The sequence below is a fragment of the Hypomesus nipponensis genome, chromosome 5 (assembly GCF_054491055.1).
Source record: "Hypomesus nipponensis isolate SF chromosome 5, ASM5449105v1, whole genome shotgun sequence".
NCBI classification, from domain to species: domain Eukaryota; kingdom Metazoa; phylum Chordata; class Actinopteri; order Osmeriformes; family Osmeridae; genus Hypomesus; species Hypomesus nipponensis.
The window spans coordinates 127,059-151,048 of NC_140365.1; the positions used below are offsets into that span (position 1 = coordinate 127,059).

General features: G+C 43.7%; 1 protein-coding gene across 4 annotated transcripts; it reads left to right on the forward strand.

Moving 5' to 3' along the window:
* Positions 1-16,604: 16,604 nt before the first annotated feature.
* On the forward strand, positions 16,605-23,388 carry tbx2a (T-box transcription factor 2a). 4 transcript variants are annotated; one of them, XM_084698597.1, is made up of 7 exons: positions 16,605-17,655; positions 18,320-18,587; positions 19,363-19,509; positions 20,257-20,333; positions 20,596-20,774; positions 21,490-22,043; positions 22,194-23,388. In XM_084698597.1, the coding sequence occupies exons 1-7, from the start codon at positions 17,294-17,296 to the stop codon at positions 22,626-22,628; spliced, it is 2,022 nt and encodes a 673-aa protein (XP_084554723.1). In that variant the 5' UTR covers positions 16,605-17,293; the 3' UTR covers positions 22,629-23,388. The 4 variants fall into 4 exon arrangements, with proteins under 4 accessions (XP_084554723.1, XP_084554725.1, XP_084554722.1 ...); XM_084698599.1 differs by having other exon boundaries at positions 16,606-17,655; positions 20,608-20,774; XM_084698596.1 differs by having other exon boundaries at positions 16,610-17,655; positions 21,487-22,043.
* Positions 23,389-23,990: the final 602 nt, after the last annotated feature.

Sequence of the window (23,990 nt, forward strand, 5' to 3'; positions counted from 1 at the left end):
CAGCCTGGCTGAGTGTCGGACGGCTGATAGTGACGTTCCTCTAGACCATCAAGGGTGCTGCTCCCTCCTTCTCCTTCCTCCTCCCACCTGCTCTCTCCTGCTCCCTCCTCTCTCCTGCTCCCGCCTGCTCCCTCCTCTCTCCGGCATATTAGCAGCTGTCTGAGGGCTCAGCGTGTGACTGAGACAAAGCAGGGCCCCGGGTACAAGAGCTGATAGACCCAGACTCCTGAGATCAAAGCAGGCCGTGCTGCCTGGTGATAACACAGGGACTCTGGGTGAACCGAGCTATCTGTCCAGAGACGGCACAGGACCTGTCTGTCTGCCTGCCTCTAGCCCCTGTCTGGGACAGACAGACCCTAACCCTAACAACTTTCTCTCTAACCTTCTCTGCCTTGTCTGTCTGTCTGTCTGTCTGTCTGTGTCTCTCTTTCTCTCACTCTTTATGTCTGTCGCTTTGTTTTTCTGTCTCTCTTTGTTTCTGTCTTTCCTTTTCTCTCTCTCTATCCATCTCTCTGTCTCTCTCCTGATCTATTTCTTTATCTTCTCTCTGTCTGTTGTTAAACAGGATATATGTTGTGTTTTCTTCAGTCTAAATCAATCATTGGCAGGTGAGATTTTGTCTGTGGGGTATATTCTAGGGGAATCCATGGCTGCTTGATGGTGTCCTGTGTTTCTTCCTAGTCCAAGTCGATAGATGTATATTTATCAAAATCCTCCCAAAACTTTTTTTCCCTAAATGTATCTACTTTTTTTAGCATCCTAGTGTTGAAAGCCCCAGTGTCTTGTGAACCTGTGTCGTCTTTCACTTAAATGAGTCGGACCTCAAGTGGCTATGAAACGATGAACAATGAAACGATGAAACTATGTCGAGATAATTCATGTTGAGAGCTGAAGGGAAAGCCTGTCTTGCTGATGACCCGACTAACCTGCTTAGGAACACACCATATGACAAACCTGCTTAGGAACACACGACTAACCTGCTTAGGAACACACGACTAACCTGCTTAGGAACACACCAAACGACTAACCTGCTTAGGAACACACGACTAACCTGCTTAGGAACACACCACACAACTAACCTACTTAGGACACATGACAAACTTGCTGAGGACACATGACTAACTTGCGTAAGAACACACGACTAACCTGCTTAGGAACACATGACTAACCTGCTTAGGAACACACCACACAACTAACCTGCTTAGGAACACACCAAACGACTAACCTGCTTAGGAACACACCAAACGACTAACCTGCTTAGGAACACACGACTAACCTGCTTAGGAACACACCACACGACTAACCTGCTTAGAGACACACCACACGACTAACCTGCTTAGGAACACACGACTAACCTGCTTAGAGACACACCACTAACCTGCTTAGGAACACACGACTAACCTGCTTAGAGACACACCACTAACCTGCTTAGGACACACGACTAACCTGCTTAGAGACACACCACACGACTAACCTGCTTAGGACACATGACAAACTTGCTGAGGAACACACGACTAACCTGTTTAGGAACACACCACCCTACTAACCTGCTTAGGAACACACGACTAACCTGCTTAGGAACACACGACTAACCTGTTTAGGAACACACGACTAACCTGCTTAGGAACACACCACACGACTAACCTGCTTAGGAACACACCACACGACTAACCTGCTTAGGAACACACGACTAACCTGCTTAGGAACACACGACTAACCTGCTTAGGAACACACGACTAACCTGCTTAGGAACACACCACTAACCTGCTTAGGAACACACCACTAACCTGCTTAGGAACACACGACTAACCTGCTTAGGAACACACCACACGACTAACCTGCTTAGGAACACACGACTAACCTGCTTAGGAACACACGACTAACCTGCTTAGGAACACACCACTAACCTGCTTAGGAACACACCACTAACCTGCTTAGGAACACACGACTAACCTGCTTAGGAACACACCACACGACTAACCTGCTTAGGAACACACCACACGACTAACCTGCTTAGGAACACACGACTAACCTGCTTAGGAACACACCACACGACTAACCTGCTTAGGAACACACGACTAACCTGCTTAGGACACACGACTAACCTGCTTAGGACACACGACTCACCTGCTTAGGACACATGACTAACCTGCTTAGGACACACTGCTCACCTGCATAGGAACACACTACACGACTGACCTGCTTAGGAACACAAGACTAACCTGCTTAGGAACACACAACTAACCTGCTTAGGAACATTGGCCTCTCTTCCTCCTTCTCAAGACAACAAGAGGGCTTCTGATCATTTTCCTTGAAGGGCCAATGGAAGTCTTCTGGCCAATGGAAGTCTTCTGGCCGATGTCAGTAGGAGCTGGCAGGGGGGGGGGAGGGTCACAAGGGCTTAATGCTGTTAGCATCGACTGGCCTCTGCAGCGCGTCTATTAGGCCCTGATTTGATTTCTACCTTTTCATTTGCAGTCCCCGCTGCAGCAGCAGCTTGGCCCATTCCCTCTAACTGCTTCTGTCTCTGCCTCCGTGTCATTAGATTAGGTAGGACTCCCAGACACTTGTAGTCTGTGCTTGTCCCTCCATTTATATCAGCCTAATGTCACACAAAATTCATTACTGATCACATTAGACTCAACTCTCAGACGAGGGCGCTCTTAAACGCATGGATTGAAGCTCGGTCTGATGGAGAGACTAGGGAATTGGATGAGAAGTCACAATGGAGAGTAAGAGATCAAAATACAGTCTCCCTGAGAGCAGCTGTTGGAGGAATAGAGTCTCATGCTGGTACCTCATCACAAGAACGTGGTCTTTGTCTCTCTGGGGTTGTAGTACTTCAGGTTTCACGTTACACACTCATTTGGTGTGTTTGTGTGAACCAGTTGTGTGGAGAGCAGGCACAGTAAAATGAACTCTGGTGTTAAATTAACATGCCATGTAAACATAGTGGTGGGCAGGCATCCAGCATCACAGCTTTACTCTGGCCCACCTTGGCCTAGCTCCTGTCTAAGTGGACTGTCTCACTGCTAATGTGAGGGTGACTGGAAGACAGGGACCTGATTAGATCCACTCACAAGCCCACAGCACACTCACACAGTCTTGTTTAAATCACATTTCCCCTTCTCTGCTACATAATGACACAAATTGGATTTTACTTATTTGTGCTAACCCAACACAATGAACAGAATCATGACTGGAGACGTCTCACAACTCTCTCTCCCTCTCCTACACACACACACACACTCATTATACAGCACATGACCCTGTGGTATAGATTCACTTGTTTCACCTGTTCATTCACTGACTAATTGGTAAAACAATCAAATCCACGTCCACACAATAGAGATGAAGATGGGGATTTAATCTCTGATTATTCAGATGCTGTTAATACCTCAAGTCAAATCTGTCCATCAGTGATGCCTATCAATGATTTAATCATCACGCCTGTAATGAGATGACGCTCTTACACAAAACCATGTTGAATGAAAATGTGTCTTCTGGGGTTTGTGATGCATATGGCCTCCTGAACCACAGGGAGGTTAGCAGTAATCAGGTTCAGGTTACTTTATTTGTCACCATAGGTAGATTCGATAATTACTCATCCAGTGTCACATTGTGTTTTTAATGGTTTTCTGATGGAGTAGGTTTGGTCCTCATGTAATCAGAATCAGAATTGAGTTTAAACGCCAAGTAAGTGATCACAACCAAGGAATTTACTTAGGTGGGCAGGTGCAAACAGTGAACATTTAAACATGAAGAACAAAAATGAAATGTAAAATGTACAACAGAATAAAATAATCTACTGGCAGAGCTATACAATATAATATACAATAAAAAATGCAATATAATATAAAATAAAGTTACGAAATACAGTACTGAGCAAAAGTCTAACCGTGCGTGTCCACTACAGCGGAGCGGTGCAGAGCGTCGGCTTCCAATTCATTTTCAATGAAACCGGGCATTGCTGCTGCACAAATAAAAATATTATATTACATATATTTCTTTGATTAAATGTTGCATTCAAATCTGATACATTTAAACGAAAAAATGTAGCAACATTAAATTTAGATTTACTATAATTCTAACGTACTTTTACTACAAATAGGTACGGTACAAAACTTTCTGCATCACTATAAGTATCCTCATCTGCCTCCTCACCGACGAGACACCAGAGATGTCGCCTACTAATTAATAAACTGCTTTGCGCAATTCCTGTGTTGTTCTTAATTACGAATGAAATATTAATAATAAAAGCTGCTTTTGTGTACACACCGCCCTCATCGAAACATGTAATTCAAGAAAAGTTGTAGCGTTTCGTTGAAGAAATACAGTATAAGACATTATTTGTGGAAAAAACTTGGGTGCCCAAGACTTAGGTGGCTGAACAGGTAGATCATCGGGCTAGTAATCTGAAGGTTGCCAGTTCGATTCCCGACTGGTGCACATGTCGTTGTGTCCTTGGGCAAGGCACTTCGCCCTGCCTGCCTCGGGGAGAATGTCCCTGTACTTACTGTAAGTCGCTCTGGATAAAAGCATCTGCTAAATGACTAAATGTAATATAGAATAAAGAATAATACTGAATATGTTAAAGTGACAGAGTGTATTAGGTAAGTGACGGAGTGTGAGTGTCAGTTTGGGGCCTTGTTAAAAAGGCTAGCAGCGGAAGGAAAGGAACTGTTCTTGTGGCGTTAGGTTTTGGTCCATCAGGACCGCAGCCTTCTGCCGGAGGGGAGTGGTTGAAACAGAGTGTGTCCAGGGTGGGAGGAGTCAGCCAGAATCCTCCTCGCTCGCCTAACCTTAACCCCCTAACCCTTTTATGATTGAGTAGGTCCTCATGTAAGACATCCTTGTGGATTATTTTTTAGTTGTGGATTTTGGAAGCATTCTCTCAACAGCAGATTGTATCACATCTGAAACATGTGTAACTGCTGGTGCAGTCATATGCTGCTGTCCCACTCTGTCTCAGGGGGTAGAGAGGTTGTCCACCAATCGCAAGGTTGGCAGTTTGATCCCAGACTCCTATGTGTCTAAGTGTCCTTGAGCAAGACACACTCAAAATGTGCAGGCTAGCGCCATGCATGGTAGCTCTGCCGCCATCAGTGTGTTTGTGAATGAGAGGCATCATGTAAAGTCTTGGGGTGCTGGGATGGTACATGAAAATGTGCTATATAAATGTAGTCCATTTATCAAGGTTCAGGGATTGTCAACATAATCAGGACCAAATAATTCCAATGTTCCTGTACTTGTTACAAAATGGAGTTAGGCCTGAAAGGGTTAACTAAAGTTCGGGAGGAAGGTGGCACAACAAGACTCCTCCGTGTCCAATCAAACAAAAACACATCAGCCCAGTAAAGCATGGAAGAATGCGACCAAACCCCTTTGTCAATTAAGAGTTCTGTATAAAGTATCTTCCATTCCTCTGGTCCCTGTGCTAGCATGTTGTTGTCACCCTTCCACCCTTCCCTTTCTTCTCTGCTTCTCCCTGTCATCTATCTAGGCCAGGGCTCGACATTAACTTTTTGAGGCGCTTACATTTATGTTTCACTTGTCCGTGCACAAAAGTCACTTGTCGGGGCAAAGATTTATCATTAAAAAAAATGTTTTTGTGTGTTGACGTTTGCTAGCGTCGGTAGATGTGTGCCTAGCAAGCATTAGCAACATTTGTATCGGTTAAAAGTACGTAGTTCAATATCAGCTAATATTCAACTGTAAGGTAAAAGTACGTAGTTCAATATCAGCTAATATTCAACTGTAAGGTAGTCTATACACCTTTTATCAGGGCTGCCAACTCTCACTGGGTCTTGCAGCTGCTTGATTTACTGAAATTGTTGTGAAATGTTATGTTCTACCAGCCATTTGCCTACTTGAGCAAGTCACAGTATTTCAAAGCCTTGATAGTGTAACTGAGATGGCACAGTAAATAATTCCTCTTTCAAGTAATAACTGCTACCGGCCTCCCCCAACCGCTCCAGGTTCAGCTCTGCTACCAGCCTCCTTCAGCATCGGGCTTGGCTCTGCTACCAGCCTCCTTCAGCATCGGGCTTGGCTCTGCTACCAGCCTCCTTCAGCATCGGGCTTGGCTCTGCTACCAGCCTCCTTCAGCATCGGGCTTGGCTCTGCTACCAGCCTCCTTCAGCATCGGGCTTGGCTCTGCTACCAGCCTCCTTCAGCATCGGGCTTGGCTCTGCTACCAGCCTCCTTCAGCATCGGGCTTGGCTCTGCTACCAGCCTCCTTCACCATCGGGCTTGGCTCTGCTACCAGCTCTGCTTCAATAAAAGCTATATATTCAATCTATGGTGTGATACCTGAACTCGTGAATGGAAAATAATCTTGAACTTGATGTTGGTAGGCCCAGCCATCTGGTCGTCATCCCTCCAGAGGTTGACCCTAACCCTCCAGAGGCTGACTGGGTGATATCCCTAAATATCTGTAGCTGCAGTTTTCCATGGTTGGGTATGCCTGGTTTTCAAGCTCAGCCCTGTCTGAGTTAACGGCACTCTCCACCCTGTCATTCCTGCCATTTCTGTACATAAACGATACATCACACTAACACAAGCGAACAGAGATGGGGTGTCTGCCAGTAGAACACTGAGACCTCTTCTCACACATGGTGCTCGCCAGCCACATACCTGCCTGGCGTGTGTGTCGTTACTAGAGCTCCTGGGGTGAAGGTGCAGCGCTGAGGACATGGACACAGGTTCCCCATGTAGGGTTGTTCAGGTCGACCATGACACACTTTCTTATGGGGGCAAACACACCAACTCAACCCAAGGGAGAGAGTTTCCAGAACTGTGACTGCATATGTCCTCTGCGGCCATGTGCTTCTCCTCTGAATGTTTCAGCACACCCTGTTTAGATACTTTTCACTGGCGTATCTGTTGACCACTTCTCACCCTCAGGGAGAATGCTTGTGTTCAGAGTACACTCTGTTATTGGGAGAGAGGAGGAACCCTGCAGCATGCAGCTTCTAAAATAAGCAGCAGAGGTAGTACGCTGGCGTGTGAAAATCGAAAAAAGAAAAAAGGAAAATCGCAATTAGTAGCCCTCAGCGCTCACCCTTTCATTCCAGGGTCGCTCTCCTTTAGCGAGTTGAGAGCTTGAGCGTAATGCTCAGAGACAGAGTGAGAGGATGAGGAGAGTAATTCCTGTATGCAGAACTGCCCCCCCTCTCTCACTCCCTCCCCCCTCTCACCCCATCTCCACAACCCTCCTCCGACACATCAGCCCAGCATGTCATTGTATCATTATTTGCCTCTTCCCCTCTGCTCCTGGCTGCAGGCAGGCCTGGTGAGGAGAATGGCCATCAGCTCCTCTCTGGGTGATCCTGGACACCACTCCTCTCTGGGTGATCCTGGACACCACTCCTCTCTGGGTGATGGACATTGCTCCTAATGGCTTCAAGCAGATTGGAGGTTTTCAGACCGGAAAAAAAGAGAGACAAGGATTACTTGTTTGTGCCTGCCCTGTGTGTGTGTGTGAGAGTGTGTGTTTGCCTATGTGTGTGTGTGTGAGAGTATGTGTTTGCCCATGTGTGTGTGTGTGAGAGTGTGTGTTTGCCCATGTCTGCGTGTATGCATGTATATCTCATGTCCACACACTTCTGTCACCTACACCCCTCCTCTCCACCTCCTCCCCCCATCCTCCTCTCCACCTCCTTCCCCCATCCTTCTCTCCACCTCCTCCCCCCATCCTCCTTTCCACCTCCTCCCCCCATCCTCCTCTCCACCTCTCCACCAGTTAAGTAGCTAGCTAGAGATCGTGTTCAGGGTACTTGCCGCTGCGTGAGACCCCGGCCTGTGGTATATGTTATTTAATTTGTAACTTGTATAACTGCATGCTCTTATGGGTCTTCCCTTTTGGCACTTGTTTAGCTTTTTCACAATGTATGCTTCATGTTTTGGCTACTTGCAATGTTTGGGACTATCTCGTTGTTATGATCAGTGATCTATGCTCTTTTGTAAAGCTCTCTCTTGCAAGTCGCTTTGGATAAAAGCGTCTGCGAAATGAATAAATGTAAATGTAAATGTCCACCTCCTCCCCCCATCCTCCTCTTCACCTGGTTCTGCTCTGAAAGGATTCCCACACATAAAACCCCAGCCATTCCTATCAGCACCATGCTACACTGTGTTTTAGGCTGTCTGCCAGGGCCTGCTCTGCTCATCACGTCTTCAGGCTGGTGGAGACTGTGGGACATGGTACATTTCAGGAAGCAGATTGACAGCTGCAGTAGATGAGGTGCTAACACCCAGATGCAGATTGAGGGTTGATGAGAGGGAGATCTCCTCCAGCTCACAGATGAACTGGGTTCAGCAGGGTTTTCATTAAAGGTAATTGAGCTAATGTCTCAAAAGTAATTTAAAGAAGCTCTGCTGTCTGCTTTTGTAGTAAAAAAGCGTATTTTAATGACAGCTATACTTTAAGCCATTAGGCTTATTAATGACAAGGCTAACCTTAACCCTAAACCTCTGGTGGGTTTAGACTAGGCTGATGCCTTCCCATCCTTTTTGTTGCCTCAGTTGTGTTGTTGTCATGCATGTAAGTGAGGCAGAGTGTGTGTGTGGGGGACAATGCATGTGTGTATCATGTGTGATGACATGGCTGTGTGCATTCCTAGAGAGATGTTCTTAACGAGCTCTGGTCAGGTATGAAACGTTAGCCAGACGTGAGCGGCGACAGCTGAAGGAGTGCGCTGGAATTACGAATAATGAATGAGAGAGGATAAGTGTGGGACCGGTGTGGGTTACGGCCTGGGTTCCACGTCCCCAGAGCAGCTCTTTCTCTAGGTAACCCAGGCTGGGGAGAGGGAACTTGTGCTAGGGACCTCTGCTGAATACTAGCAGAAAACCACTGATTAAGAGGCTCTTTGTCTGCTTTGATCCCTGATTCTTTGTGAGTTCAATGTATCTCCATCAACACAGTCCTTTCATTTTGTGGAGGAATATGTTCTAAATCAGTCAGTCGCCTGGTCGGCTGGTACTAAGTGTAGAGAGATGCACAACACATCCAGATGCTCTCACTCTTTCTCCATCTCTTCCTAACTCCCTCTGTGTGTGTGTGTTTCTCTCTCTCTCTGTCTTTCTGTCTCTCTATCTCTCTTTCTGTCTCTTTCTCCCTCTCTTCCTGTCTCTCACTCTATGTGTGTGTCTATCTCTTCCTCTCTCTCTCTGCTTGGCTCTCACTGAAAACCTTATTGCCCACCAGACCCTACATCAGTGGCAGAAAACAAAGGCTTTTAACATCACGCGAAAGCACAGGGTTCTTACCCCGTGGCAGAGTGAAGTGAGAAGAGATCGTAAGAGGATTACAGCTATTCACAGAAAAACACTAAATCCATCCATATCTGCCCATTCTAGTGAGTAATCATTTGAAAGGCATTTACAATTTTCACATTTCAAATTGTATTCACGTCATCTGAATCTTTTAAGATGTTAAGCAGTTGTAAATGTAAATTTTTGTATCTTAAAATAAACTTTTTCCATTAAAAAAATCCTGCTAACATAGAAGCACTGAACATAGTGGCATTTGCCTACCAATCCTTTAAACTGCATGTCGACTAGACTGAAGCCTGAAACTACAGCAGAGTTTAAGCCCACGGGGGGGCAGCAGGAAAAAGCCTTTAGCTTGCCAGATTAAGTCTTTGCTAATAATGAGCAACACTCACATTCCTCAAGCCTGAGAGGTGAATGGAGCTGGCCTGGCAGGGAAAGTGATATCATTATGGATAACTCCAGGATCAATCTGCGTGACCTTTGCATATATGGAGCAAGCTGTGTGTGTTTTTGTGTGTGTTTGTGGTTATGTGCTTGTTTGTTTATGTTTGTGCGTATCTGTGGTTTTGAACAAAAGCTTTGAAGTGCAGATTAGGAAAATACACGAATGATGTAGCTGTCATTAACCACAGACAAATGTAAATGTAGCAAGACATTTTAGATCTACATATGTAAATAAGCTTGCATAGGTATTGATGACATACTTTGACATGGTTTATATGCTCAATGATGAACAGAAGCACTGTGATTATGTGACAGGACCCTGACAACCAACTTTCCTACGATAAAGCATCATTATTACGCTGGACCAATGTTTGTGATTAGGAATTAATCTAAGAATGTTTTGTACAGTGATAGTTTTGAGTGTTTTCATGATAAGAGCTAGCTCTGCCTTTGAAGTCCAGAGTCTCTGAAAATCATTCTGTTGTTCAGCAACCAGTACTGGAGTCTTGTTGTTGAGCCATAACTCCACCCATAGCTCTCTCCATCTCTCATCCTCCCTCTCTCTCTCTCCACCTCTCTCTCTCTCGCTCCACCTCCCTCCCTCCCTTCTTCCCTCCCTTCTTCCCTCCCTTCTTCCCTCCCTTCTTCCCTCCCTTCTTCCCTCCCTCCCTCCCTCCCTCCCTCCCTCCCTCCCTCCCTCCCTCCCTCCCTCCCTCCCTCCCTCCCTCCCTCCCTCCCTCCCTCCCTCCCTCCCTCCCTCCTTCCTTCCTTCCTTCCTTCCTTCCTTCCCTCCCTCCCTCCCTCCCTCCCTCCCTCCCTCCCTCCCTCCCTCCCTCCCTCCTTCCCTCCCTCCCTCCCTCCCTCCCTCCCTCCCTCTTGTTTATCACTAACCCTTCAGATGTGATTTCTACTTTACAGTTTCGACCTCTGGATGACTCTTGGTGAGCCCCGGGTGACCTAACATTCTGCAGAATGTGTCCCAGGTGTGGACTGTGACTGGAGAGGTGAAAGCCCCACGCCAGCCCCAGATTGATCGCCTCCTTCCTGCTCCAGCGCTTCTCTGATGTGCTTCTGGCTGTGGCTCAGACCAGGGAGGGGGGTGTCGTGAAGCATCCCGCCTGAACAGCAGTGAGTGAGGAAAAGCAGATCCAGTTGTTGCCCTCTCCCCCCCACCCTCTCCAACCTGCCCCCCTACCCTCTCCAACCTGCCCCCCTACCCCCTCCAACCTTCCCCCCTACCCCCTCCAACCTGCCCCCCCCTCTCCAACCTTCCCCCGCCCCCTCCAACAGACCCTCACTTCCAACTCCAGCTTCATGCAAATCTGTCAACAGCACAAAAAAAATGACCGTCTGTCTCTTTTCTCCCTAAGAAGAAAACAAGCACCCAGCTTCACCTCCACCAGCATGAAAGGGGAGTGGAGGTGCGAGTAATGTCCCCTGCGCCCTCACTGCTGACCCAGACTCCCCGAACCCGTCTCATGGCTTTGATTACAAGTTATTACCCTCTGTATCTGGGGAGCCATTCGTCTTGTGTGGGACCACTGACATCACTTCCTACTCCTGGCCCTTCCTGTCATCCACAACTCTCCTCCAGCTCTCTCTGACATCACGCCAGCTCTCCTTCTCCTAGCTAACCCTAACCTAACAAAGGGGAAAATCATTCCATTGTTAAATAAAATTCAAAACATGTAACTAAGCTAACCATAAGCATCGATATTGTGCTGCTGTGATGCTGTTGAGTTGGTAGATAAGAGTCTGTGTGTCGGAGGGTAAGACTGAAGACCCTCCCCACCCTGATCTCCTGACCCTGGTGTCAGCATTCCAGCAGAGCCTGTGGTGTGGGGAGAGGCTGCCCTGTCTACTTCTTGTGTTCCTCTATAGTCCACAACACAGGAGGCTAGCCTCAGCCTCGCCCCCAGCCTTCCTCCTAAGCCTCCCATTGAGCCTCGCCCTCAGTCTCCCAACATCATGGTCAGATAACCATCCGGAACAGGATTTGAGTTTGTGAATGCTTTATGAATGGTTTTCTACCAGAGCAGCACTTGTATCAGGTCCTAACCCAGCCACTGGTGCTGGCTGGGTAAATTTGGGTAGAAGAAACATGATTTAATGGTACCATGATAGAAGAAAACAAAAACTGAGAATCATTGTCAGCTGTCCAGTGCTTTTATTTCATATCCACAAGATAGAAACACAAAGTTTAAATCCTTATTGCAGTTTCTCCAAGTGTGGATAAAGTAGGCAAAACAGACATAGTAATCATCATCCACACAACAAATCTTCACTCCCACTTGCAGCTGTAGACAATGGCCAGGTTTCCTAGATTCGTTTAGAAGCTCTTAACGGTAAGAGCTTCTTAACGAATCTGGGAAACCCGCCAATATAAATACTAGGCCCAATTTTTTTAAACGTAATATGTAAGGTTCAATATGTAAATTACATTGTTTCATTCATTAGAGTAGTTTTACATCATTCTAACTTCAATGCTTTTCTCTTAAAGTCACTTAGGCCTATTACATTCAATAGTTTAAAATGACAGTGTTCTGTGTTCTGGTTTCAATAATGAGCTTCGGTCAGTAATCATAAAAGATTTTAAAGTATTGTGGGTATGGGATGGGGGTATGTATGTGAAAGTATTACTTACAAATTCATTTTCATTATTAAAAAGACAAAGAATCGATGTCATTTTTCATTTCCAAGTTTTAAAAAATCTAGTCAGTTGATTAAAACTAAAGTCATCAATTCCAACATGAATAGGTTTATCGTCTGTAAACATCGTTTTAGGTTAGGGCTGCGAATTAGTAGGTAATGTTCACGAAAATTCCAATAGTCTACTGATATTTAAACGACTTATGAGCATGCACGTTTTCATTCGTGATGTTTCACGTCCTGAAAGTCACGCAACGACTAACTGATCAAATGCTGAACTATAAATGATGTTTTTGCTTATGCTTTCTGAAACCATTGCTAGACAAAGCAAGTAGGCTAATATTTGTAATCCTTTTGTCGACAGATTCACTTCATACTTTAAAATATTTTATGATTACTGACCGAAGCTCATTATTGAAATCCTAATTACATCAGTTTCCCCAGTTTCTAGATTTTCTCTGTTGAAAATAAACTTAAAATTACGTCTCATAAACGATAGGTCTAACTATGTTCATAAATACTGAGCCAGTCTAATTTGAAACACTATTATTTGTGTGTGTGTGTGTGTGTGTGTGTACTACGATCCATATTGTGTTACAAGCCAATACATTTATAAACTACGATATGCATACATGTAATTGACAAGTTAATACGTTAAATGCTATTGAGAATTAAATTAAGTCGGTTTACATGAGTAGCCCATTCTTAGAGTTTCAGCGAAAACCCACCTGCCACACACGGAACCAGTGGGCAACAAGGCACGCTTCAGTGATCAAAGCCTTGCTTAATGTTCCTCGGGAAAGACTGTCCAAATCACCTCTTGTGAACCATGCTTGCTAAAACGGTGACAAATATCAAATCACAGCGAAAACGTTAAATTCCACCTCGACAGAGGGATTTGTCTGATGTCCTTGCTGTGTGATTAAACTGGTAGAATTCTTGTTTTTATTGTGGAAAATGCAAGTAGCTTACTTTTTACGTTTTGGAATTAGGGGCCTGGTTCTCCCAAATGCCTAGTGTATCACAAAAGCTAAGCGTTGGCTATATTGGCGCCCCCAACTGTTACCTATGTGACAAGGTGCAGCCTGTCGCCCTTGAACTGTCATCCCTGCCTAGACCGGCTCATGAAAACGTCAACAACATTCAAACCAATACAATTCCTGCGTTGAGATTGTCGCAAATAGCAATATTTCACAACATGCATGGGGCCTATGCTATTATAAACATGTCTTGTAGCTACTGTGTTATAGAAGAATCCGATCCAAGGCCACCTTATTATAAGTTGTTGGAGAATGGAAACATTACCTTAACATTAAATGTGTGTTTGTCGTTGTCACGAATAATATCTCTGTTTTTCATCAGTCATTCATGATTTACGTTGGAAGAGGGATGACACCATAAGTCAGCAAGATGTCGCAGCCAATTGTGATCAAAAAGTAAGTAACTCTCTATATGATCAAATAATAAGTCACCTAATAAACGATGAATGAATAAAACTAGAAACGTAATGACGGTGGAAAGACCCACTGAAGTCAGTGGATAAGAGGGGAGACGGGACTGTGTTGGACCTTATACCCTCAGCTCTGTGCTCTGTGACGGGGAATTATGAGGGGCTGTGACAGGTCTTAAACGGTCTGGCGCCGGGAACTCCAGTCAGGATAAATATAGCCAGCGAGCAGTTGCAAAGAGAGATGTTAGAGCAAGGATAGAAAGTTGCAAAGGAAATGTAGAACATATATAAGACATGGACTAAATTCGACTGTTGGAAACGGACAAAACGTGCTGCCCAAAAGCATATTTTAACATTTGTTATTGCAGGAAATAGAAGGCTGTATTCTAGTATAACTTTTCAGTTGTCGTCTATTTTTAGAACTATAGCAAACAATTATTTCCTGGCATATTCTTGTTTATTTTATGTCCACCCTGTTCTACCTGACAATAAGATGAGACTTATCAGTATAAATGTGACTGTATAGCCTACCTGTATAGCCTACCTGTATAGCCTACCCAAGCCTACTTCAGTTATAGTAAGCTCCTGATTTCCCATCTACATCTTGGATTGTGACTTTGTCTCGTGTGTAAAATCTCAAAGGGTTTTTGTGTGTTTTTAACACCTTTATAGAATCTGTGGGGCCTCATGGTAGAACTACCATTGGCGAAACATGTCTTGCCTACTGCAGCAAAGTACAAATTCCAGTCTATGACAAAATGCTTTTGTCATAGACTTTTACTGTAAAGTGGTAGGCTACTATTTCACGTAGTGGCCATGCAAGCTCGTGGGTCTTAAGGCGATAACAGAACTGTATCCTAGCACTGCTAATCAATAGATAGCCTAGTGTCCGTATGTTATTAGCCATAGCATAATTTTAAAAAATGATAGACATAACTTGCAGGCCACATGCATTTCTCGATATGTATTTGGATGATTTATGACATTCTACAATTGCGAATCTCTTTGAACAAAACGCTATTCATGAATTTGATTAAAAAACGCCGTTAAAGGGGTCATGGAAACCGAGCCTAAACTCTCACTCACTAAATCTAATGGCTTTCAAGCTAAATATTTATGAGCGTGAATGCGTTACAACTCCTAAAGCAAGGCTGCGGAAATGTCAAATTCAAAGGTCATAACATAAAGTAGCTCTCTGTGGCTAAGGTACAAATATTGTCAACTAATGTTTAATGTTTAATTGTACAGAGGATACATTACTAACAGGTGTATACAGTTATTGAAACCTTTGTTCATTATTTTCACTCCTTTTTCCTAAATGCTTGATTCGTCCTACAAATATGTTTACTGAAAACACAATTAGCCAACTGAGATAGCTACAGATAATCTCTGACACTATGAATACCTTGCAAACAGTCACGCAGGGCAGTCAGTAAGGTGGCTATAGGTTAAAGACGATAGCTTAATTAACTAATAATTACCATAAATATCAATAACACTTTGAGTTAGCATAACAATGATTATAGTGTAGAATACGCAGTGAAAAAACATCCAGTTCAAGTCCACATTGATCGTTGAAAGTCTCACCCTCATGTGCAGGTATATTCAGATGAATTTTGGATGAGTTTTAGACTGGAGGTTGAGGCTTGTGTCTCTGAGGATGAACTGTTTAGACATCAGCACACTCCGTGCTGGAGAAACGGCATCGCTTTATGTACATCCAAGCGTTGGACTAAATAGCCTATAAACATTTCTTAAATAACCTTCGAGGAAATGATACGTTACATGTGCATAACCCAAAGCTTAGAATTCTGATGATGATGTTTACCCAGAAGAGTATGGACTGGAGCTGTTTGAAGATCTGGGACTAAATATGAGGTGACAGGAGAAGTGTCTTATTGTGGGACTCCAGCAGACTGGCGCCAGGCGCTCCTTCACAGATGTGGAGCCTCTTAATCAAGGATCTGCACCCGGACTTCTTAAAGTTGTACGTATAGGTATTTAGATATAGGCCACGTTATATACGTCTACAAAACGAATATCAAAAAAAAAATCAGTTTGAAAGGTGCAACTTTTTCTCCTCGGAATTACGCGGACGTGTCCAGCATCTCAGTGGCGCTGCGATTCTTCCACCGTCAACGGTGATCCTCGGACTCTCCCGGTTATCATACCCCTCCAGAACTTGACACCGGCTAGCCATATGTTTTGAGTAGTCCGTTTATTTCCAGTTTATTTCCTATAAGTTAACTTCTGTACCCAATTGTTCAATTGCCTCCTCTGGCAATAGGTAAAGTCATTGCTCGAAGCATTGCCGTCTCAGCTTCATGTTTACTCCGTGGACTGCATGTTTGTCTTTGTGCTGCCGTAGAAGATTGACATGATTTTATTGATAATTTCAAGCATTCTAACTAGTGTAATCAGTTTTAAGTCAATCGTTGCATTCAATTGTCAGTTGGTTAAGGGGATACATGTAGGCTGCGTATTGTGTATCCTATGAGGAATCGCATAGATTAATTTTAGCTAAACTAAAGGAATTACAAACTTTCACAGACACAGATAATCTACTTTTTCATGGCGTATTAATATTTTTACTGAAAGACAAGGAATGTGCTATAGGCCTTTACCGTTCTGAAACGATTGTGTTTTGAAAATGCAAAAAATATTGAAAGCTATTATTCATACCTAATATGTGAAAAACATTAGTTTTTAACTAATTGCAATCAATTAAAGTTATACGTTGCGTGGTGTTTAAAGTAGTTTTCATGAGTGAACTGACAGTCCATTGTCCGGTAAACCAACAAACAGAGAAATGTGAGCAAACCTTTCTGGCTCACTCCTCGCTAGGCACCCGGGACAGCCAGTCCAAAAGCTGCTCTCGGTGTAAGGGGGTGGGATTTCAAGATCTTTACTCTGTCATTGGTTAATATTTTATTCTGTTGACATGTTTTCTTACTGCTAATGCTTCCGACACCTCCAGCCCCCTTACCGATCTTGGTCGGAGCTGTCAAAACCACGCCTATAGAGCTCTACAATTGGTCCGGAAAGCGTAAAATCGTCAATCAAGGGGGCTTGGTTCATTAGTGTATGGAGCCGGGGAGGAGGGACATGTTAGGCAGTCACAGTTCCACGGTGATCAGGACAGGACGTCTATGTACTGGGGCAGTTTTTGAGATGGAACACTGATTATATTTACATGAAACTATGTTGGTGTGGGTATAGGGAGTTCAGCCTTGCTGTCGAAGTCTCACTTCCGTCTCTGACGGATATCATAACGGTGCCGCGTGGGGACATCAGAAGTGGCATTCCCTTCCTTGCACTGGTGGAAGCGTATGGGACGCTTTGGCTCTTGGCAACGCGCAGACCAACAATTTCAACTCTTTAGCTCTAATTCTGATTGGAAATCTGGATACAAACCGATACATCTACTGTGGGCCCTAGCGTGTAATAATTTCATATTGATTTTTGGATGCACCGATGAGAGATCCAGTTTACACAGGGACTGCCATGGCGTATCACCCTTTCCACGCTCACCGGCCGGCCGACTTTCCAATGTCAGCCTTTCTCGCTGCCGCCCAGCCGTCATTTTTCCCTGCCCTGGCGCTGCCTCCCGGCGCGCTCACCAAGCCACTCTCGGACCATGGTCTAAGTGGAGCTGCGGAGGCAGGACTGCACGCAGCGCTGGGGCATCACCACCAGTCGGCTCATCTCCGCTCCTTGAAGAGTCTGGAGCCTGAGGAAGAGGTGGAGGATGACCCAAAAGTCACTCTCGAGGCCAAGGATTTATGGGACCAATTTCACAAAATAGGAACCGAAATGGTTATTACAAAATCAGGAAGGTAGGCTAAATATTGTTTATGGTGATTTTAAATATTGTTGAAATATTATTATGATAGAGTTGTGGACGAAAATAATTGTCTAATTGGTTTGTATTGTTTGTTTGTATTGTTTTTGGTCCACAAAATATAACCAATAATGGGCAAATGACGGAGATACATAATGGCCGTCAAATAACCGTGCTTGTAGTTTCATAGATCAAGGTTTACGCGATCGTGTTTTCTAAAATGACCAAGACCAAAACAAGGAGAAAAACGATTATTTCCGACAGAGACAAAGCTTGCCGTGGGCCTTTACCAACACAGTCGACCTGTGGCTGTGGAAAATAAAGTTATGTCATTTGGGGTTTTGAACTCTGTAGCTTAGGCCTGTGACAAAAGATAGTTTTTTTTATTTTCGCCAACATGGTTGAGCGCAAGAAAAAGACAAACAGAGGAGGCACCACTAGCATTCTATATAGCTGGTTAGCGTATTCTGTTATTCTGGAAGAAAGCTGAGCTAGGATTTTTTTTGTCCACATCAAATGCATCAGAGGGGTTAGACAGAAGGAAGACACAGTAACTGCAGAGTAAGTGCCAGTCTAAACAGGCTTATAGGATTTGAACCAGCCTGTGTACGTAAAAGCGAAATATAACATCATACAAGGATTGTATTTCTTATTTTCAGGAGGATGTTCCCGCCATTCAAAGTACGTGTGAGTGGGCTCGATAAGAAAGCCAAGTATATTCTTCTAATGGATATAGTGGCCGCAGACGACTGCCGCTACAAGTTCCATAACTCGCGTTGGATGGTAGCTGGAAAAGCCGACCCAGAGATGCCGAAGCGAATGTACATCCACCCAGACAGCCCTGCCACCGGGGAGCAGTGGATGGCCAAGCCCGTTGCTTTCCATAAACTCAAGTTGACGAATAATATATCAGACAAACATGGATTTGTAAGTGGGCATAATTGTCAATTTTATATAATCATATGAATTCTGTATGATTAGTCTAAAAAAGGTTAAGCCATTTGTTAGCATTTTGTTTGCGTTTTCATAACAAAATAATTCAAAAATGTCAATTCTAATTTGTAATTGGCTACTTATCGATAAAGGCTTTTATCTTTCCAATAACCCAAACACGTACGTCTATATGGACTATCCTTTATGCAATTACAAGGCCATAGCCTGTTTATTGTTGCTCAATAATTGCTTAAAAAATAATCACCATTTAGGGAGATGCTTTATTGCAATATGCATGACCTTATTTAAGGTATGGGCCTTATGTCTCTAGTTAAAACATAAATTAGTGTAGTTTTGCCGAGCCCACTTGATGGATGTGTAATTTGCAGCCTAGACAACCAATGCTTGGCATCAGTGAAACTGCATTATGTTGAAGGCCTAACGAGAAAAGCGCAAAGTTGCTGGTAGCTTACACAATTAGCCTATGTTCTGCATAGATTTTAGTTAGTTTTTTCTCCCATGGAATGTTGAAATACGTCCATGTAAATACGTGTACACAAAAATATATAGTCCTATAGGGCCTATAGCTGACATAGCCTATAGGCCTATATAGCCTAGTTGGTATAGCAGTGCCACTCATGAATATGTCTCCTAATGACAAGTCTACGATTTGCCGTAATTTATTGCCATTTGGAGAAATGTCATCCGTTATCATCCTTGGCATCCATTAAAATATGTTAACTGAGCAACTGTCTCTCTCTACTTCCAGACTATATTGAATTCGATGCACAAATACCAGCCTCGGTTTCACATCGTGAGAGCCAACGACATCCTCAAGCTACCGTACAGTACTTTCCGAACATACGTTTTCCCAGAGACCGATTTCATCGCAGTCACTGCTTATCAGAACGACAAGGTGAGCCTTTTTCTGGGGAAGAAATATTATATATTTCATATCTCCTCGTCATATCGTGTGTGTGTGTGTGTGTGTGTGTGTGTGTGTGTGAAAGGCTGAAATAGTACAATTAAATAGTAGGCTAAAAGCACACGTATTTGGTTATTGTTTATATAATTAAACGGCCCTCGTAAGCATTCCATCGCTGGTGAGGTTACTTGGGGTAACCTAGCCTACATGTTTTCTGATGGGTGTATGGTCTCATTACGTATATGGTTATGCCCCCTACGGGGTCAGAAGCGATGAGACAGAGATCAGCGCTGGTCAAATGCATGCAGTCAATTTATACAAATGAGAACAGTTAAAGAAAGGTTGACGTGATGTATAGCCCATCCCAAAACGTATTTCTAGAAATAATTGTACGACATAATGGGAGCTATTCAGGTGTTGTAGGCTATTAAACTATTAAGAATAATCTGGGTTTAGTTGTGTCATCAACAAAACCTGACTTACTTTTTGGTAAAAATCCAAGTAACTTCTCGAACCCACAGTTTCTCTTTGATAGCCTACTTTCGTTGGTGCAAATTTACCGGATCAGTTTTTGATAGGCCTAACAGGTAGGTCCTATGCTAAATATTGCGTAGGTCTGGGTTAGGGTTATCTAAACGTGATTGCGCTGTTATGTGGTATTTTCTTGTAGCCGGACCCAATTGAGTGCTATATTTTCTTGTTTACGTTTTCTTTGACTAATTATTTTCTCTGATACAGATAACTCAACTAAAAATCGATAACAATCCATTTGCCAAAGGATTCAGAGACACAGGAAATGGAAGAAGAGAAAAGAGGTAGGCCTAGATAAATTGTGTTCAATATAGGCTATTCGAGGTAGGCTATAGTGTCATAACTCATCAATGCACAGGCGTAGAAAGTGCCAACATAGGCTATTCAAATAAATAGGCTAGGCCTACATGGTTTTTAGTTCGTAGATTTTTGTCTCAGTCGTGTAGCCTATTTGACGGTTTATTAAAAAAAAAATGTATAGAGCGTATAGGCCTAGATCTTTTATTCGAATGATGTGATATATACAGATGCATTAACTAATTTCAGTCCGGTCTGCAGGAAGCAGTTAACACTTCCAACACTACGAATGTATGAAGACCAGAGCAAAGCGGACGGCGACTGCGCCGACTCAGATGACTCTTCCTGTGAACAAACTGGAAGGGAATCCATTCACTCTCCCCTCGGACCCGGGAGCAGTCCGCAGGGGTTCAACCAACCTAGTCGAGGTAGGTCCACGACAGGGTGTTACCCGCATCATGGAACATTGATTATACGTGTTTGTCTTTATTATAGGCCGAGAAAATAAAATCACATTAATTGAAGATGAGCATGTATTTTAGTATAATAGTATGTGAAACAGTATACGTGTTTGTGATGAGATTAAACTCAGGGATGATGTGGAACGTAATTAGGCTAATGTGTCAACGAGCGTTTGATAAATACGAGGATGGGATTTAGTTGTCCAAATATGCACCATGTCAGCCCTTGCTTTGGTCGCATGCGCCACCTACTGACGGCTGGTTGACGCTATGGGCATGCACGGGCCTGAAGAACTTCAACACCATGTTTTTGCAGCGACGATCCAATCCGTTTTGTTTATGCGTCTTAATTTGAGTAGGACTGCTCTAATGCAGTTTTGAATATCTTATTTTGGCCTACTTCAACCGATTCGAATTTCAGTCAACAGAAATGAATTTGCATGCAAATGATGAGAGGAGCCTATGTATAGTGGCTAGTGTGGCTGTATATCCACTGATAGTCGACGTAAAATATTTGACAATCTTACCAACGTCAATCAAGGGGGGAGTAGAAATGACTCTAAACGCCAAAATAGCTCAGCCATCACTGGGATTATGTTGGCTTTCATGAAGTACAGCCTCACACACAAAACCTTGAAAAAAATAATTTGGTACTTAAAATGTCGTTATTTATTTCCAGAAGAGAAGACTACTGACAGTGACCAGGAGATCGACCCACAAGAGGAGCGCTCCGCTGGAGCCAGCAGCCCCCCAGCTGAGCACTCCTACCCTCCTAGCCCCAGAGGAAGGAGGATGGACGGCCATGATGCAAGGAAAGCGAGTGACTCTGTGTTTCATATTCGAAATCTTGAAAAGGACAAGTTGGACATTAAACATCGCAAAGAGACAGAATTTACCAAGAAGGACACGGACGCTGGCTTAAGTGGGGTTAAGGAGGGCTTTTCTCCTTTAATGGTTCAAACGGAAAGCCCATCACACTTCAGCGCCAGTCACCTGCAAAGCCTTGCCCTGTCTGGCTTGCACAGTCAGCAGTTTTTCAACCCACTAAATACCGGCCAACCGCTGTTCTTCCACCCCGGGCAGTTTGCAATGACTCCCGGAGCGTTCTCCACCATGGGTATGGGGCATCTTCTTGCCTCTGTGTCCGGGGCCAGTGGCTTGGAGAACGGCCTGTCCTCTCAAGGCTCTCCTAATCATTTCCCATTTCACTTGTCACAGCATATGTTGGCCTCTCAGGTAATTATTCAGCACAGCATTCAAACAGCCTCAAGCACTTCCCATTTGTCAATAATTTGTTTTGAGTGAATGTGAATGTTTACATTTCCTTCGGGGTCATTAAAGTGAATTAAATTGAATTGTGAACGAAAACGTTTTATTCCTGCACAGGGAATTTCGATGCCCCCTTTTGGAGGGCTGTTCCCATACCCCTACACCTACATGGCAGCAGCAGCAGCAGCAGCAGCCTCAGGTCTCCCCGCCTGCTCTGCCTCCACGCTGGGGAGGAGTGCCTTCCTTAGCTCTCGCCCTCGGCTCCGCTTCAACCCTTACCAGATCCCCACGTCTCTACACCCCAGCTCCAACCTGCTTTCCACTGGCCTGCCGGGGGGCGTCCCTGCAGGGGCCGAGGTGTCCAAGTCCAGCAGCCCAGAGACCAGCCCGGTATTGGAGCACCGTGGCATCAAAGCTGCTTCCAACCAGAGGACGACATCGCCTAAAACATCTGTGAAGGATTCCATCAACGAGCTGCAGAACATCCAGAGGCTTGTGAGAGGACTTGAAAAAACACAAACCGTGTCCCCTACAATAGATTCCCCAAAGTGACAAAAAAAACTATATTCAAACTGTGACATGGCTGCAACATTTTTACCGAGGGGAACACGGTGCTGGTAACTTCTGTGAGCTTACAAAGACCACATGACATCTTGGAATGTTGAGCCAGGAAGACACTGTGGTTATGGGACTTATCTGTAGCCTACTTAGAAAGAGTTAAGTCCACAATATAGGCAATTTAATCTGATTTCAAAAAGGGATCGAAAGAACCCTAACTCTGGTTGGACTCTTAATCTGTTCTCCTTGGATTTAAGTTGTTGGTCTAATTGAATTATTTATGTTACAATGAAAAGTAATTTTGTATATAGGGCATATACTGTAAACGAATTGAATGAGAATAGAATACACAATTTGTTATTTATTTAAACATGTACATTGGTGTGTATATATTACTTAGATTTGTTGCATTTTAATTTCCATTTTACATGGAAATATTGTACATGGACACCATTTGGAGCTTTTTGAAAACGAGGAGTTTCAAAGGTTTGTGACGCTTCACTGTTTATCCTGCCAGTGAGATATGAAGGAATGCGTGCCACCGGTAAACCGTTTTAAATGCTGTTGACAAGACAGCAGAGCACCGTGTATTTGGCAGACAAAACTCAGGTTTATTTTTCACCAGCACTAAATACTATAGCCTACCTCGTTAGTGGAAACGAATTGGCATCTTTTGTGCTGGTTTATTCGGGTAAATTAATATACTTTTGTTGTGTTTATCACACTTTCAATAAAAAAGAATGTGTCGATCAGATTTCAGTTTTAGTTTTTTAATTGGTAACAACTCTGCTTTGTTAACTCTATACATTATATTTCATTAGATATTTTAAGGATGTAGCCTAATTAAATCTAAATTCTATCTGGACTGTAAAAGCGGGTATTGCAGAAGCAATATTTGGATTATTTTAAACATTTGTCTTGTAACCGCGGACAATCTATGAATCCATATACTTGCTTGTGATCCTGACACTTGTGAATACATTAAAGCTTTAAACTAATATTTCATGTGATTTAAAAAGCAAAAATAGTATCAGTGCCAGCTAAGGTTTAGACTAGCCGCATTTAATGTACATTTGTCAATAACGATTCCTGTTGCAAACGCACACCACAATTACATGCAACTTCAGATTCGTGCTTCTAACTTTTCTTTTTTTCTTCGGTCTACGTTTTCATAAAACATGTTAATGCTTTAATAGAATGATTTCCCTGAACTAACCAACACAACTACAGTCAACAATGATTGATTGGTTTTGGAATGAAGGCCAACATTAATCAAAACATTGCTAACAAGTTACATGTACTTTAAATTGAGGAAATTATTGCCTAGGTGAGTCTAAACACCGTCTTGAATCAAAG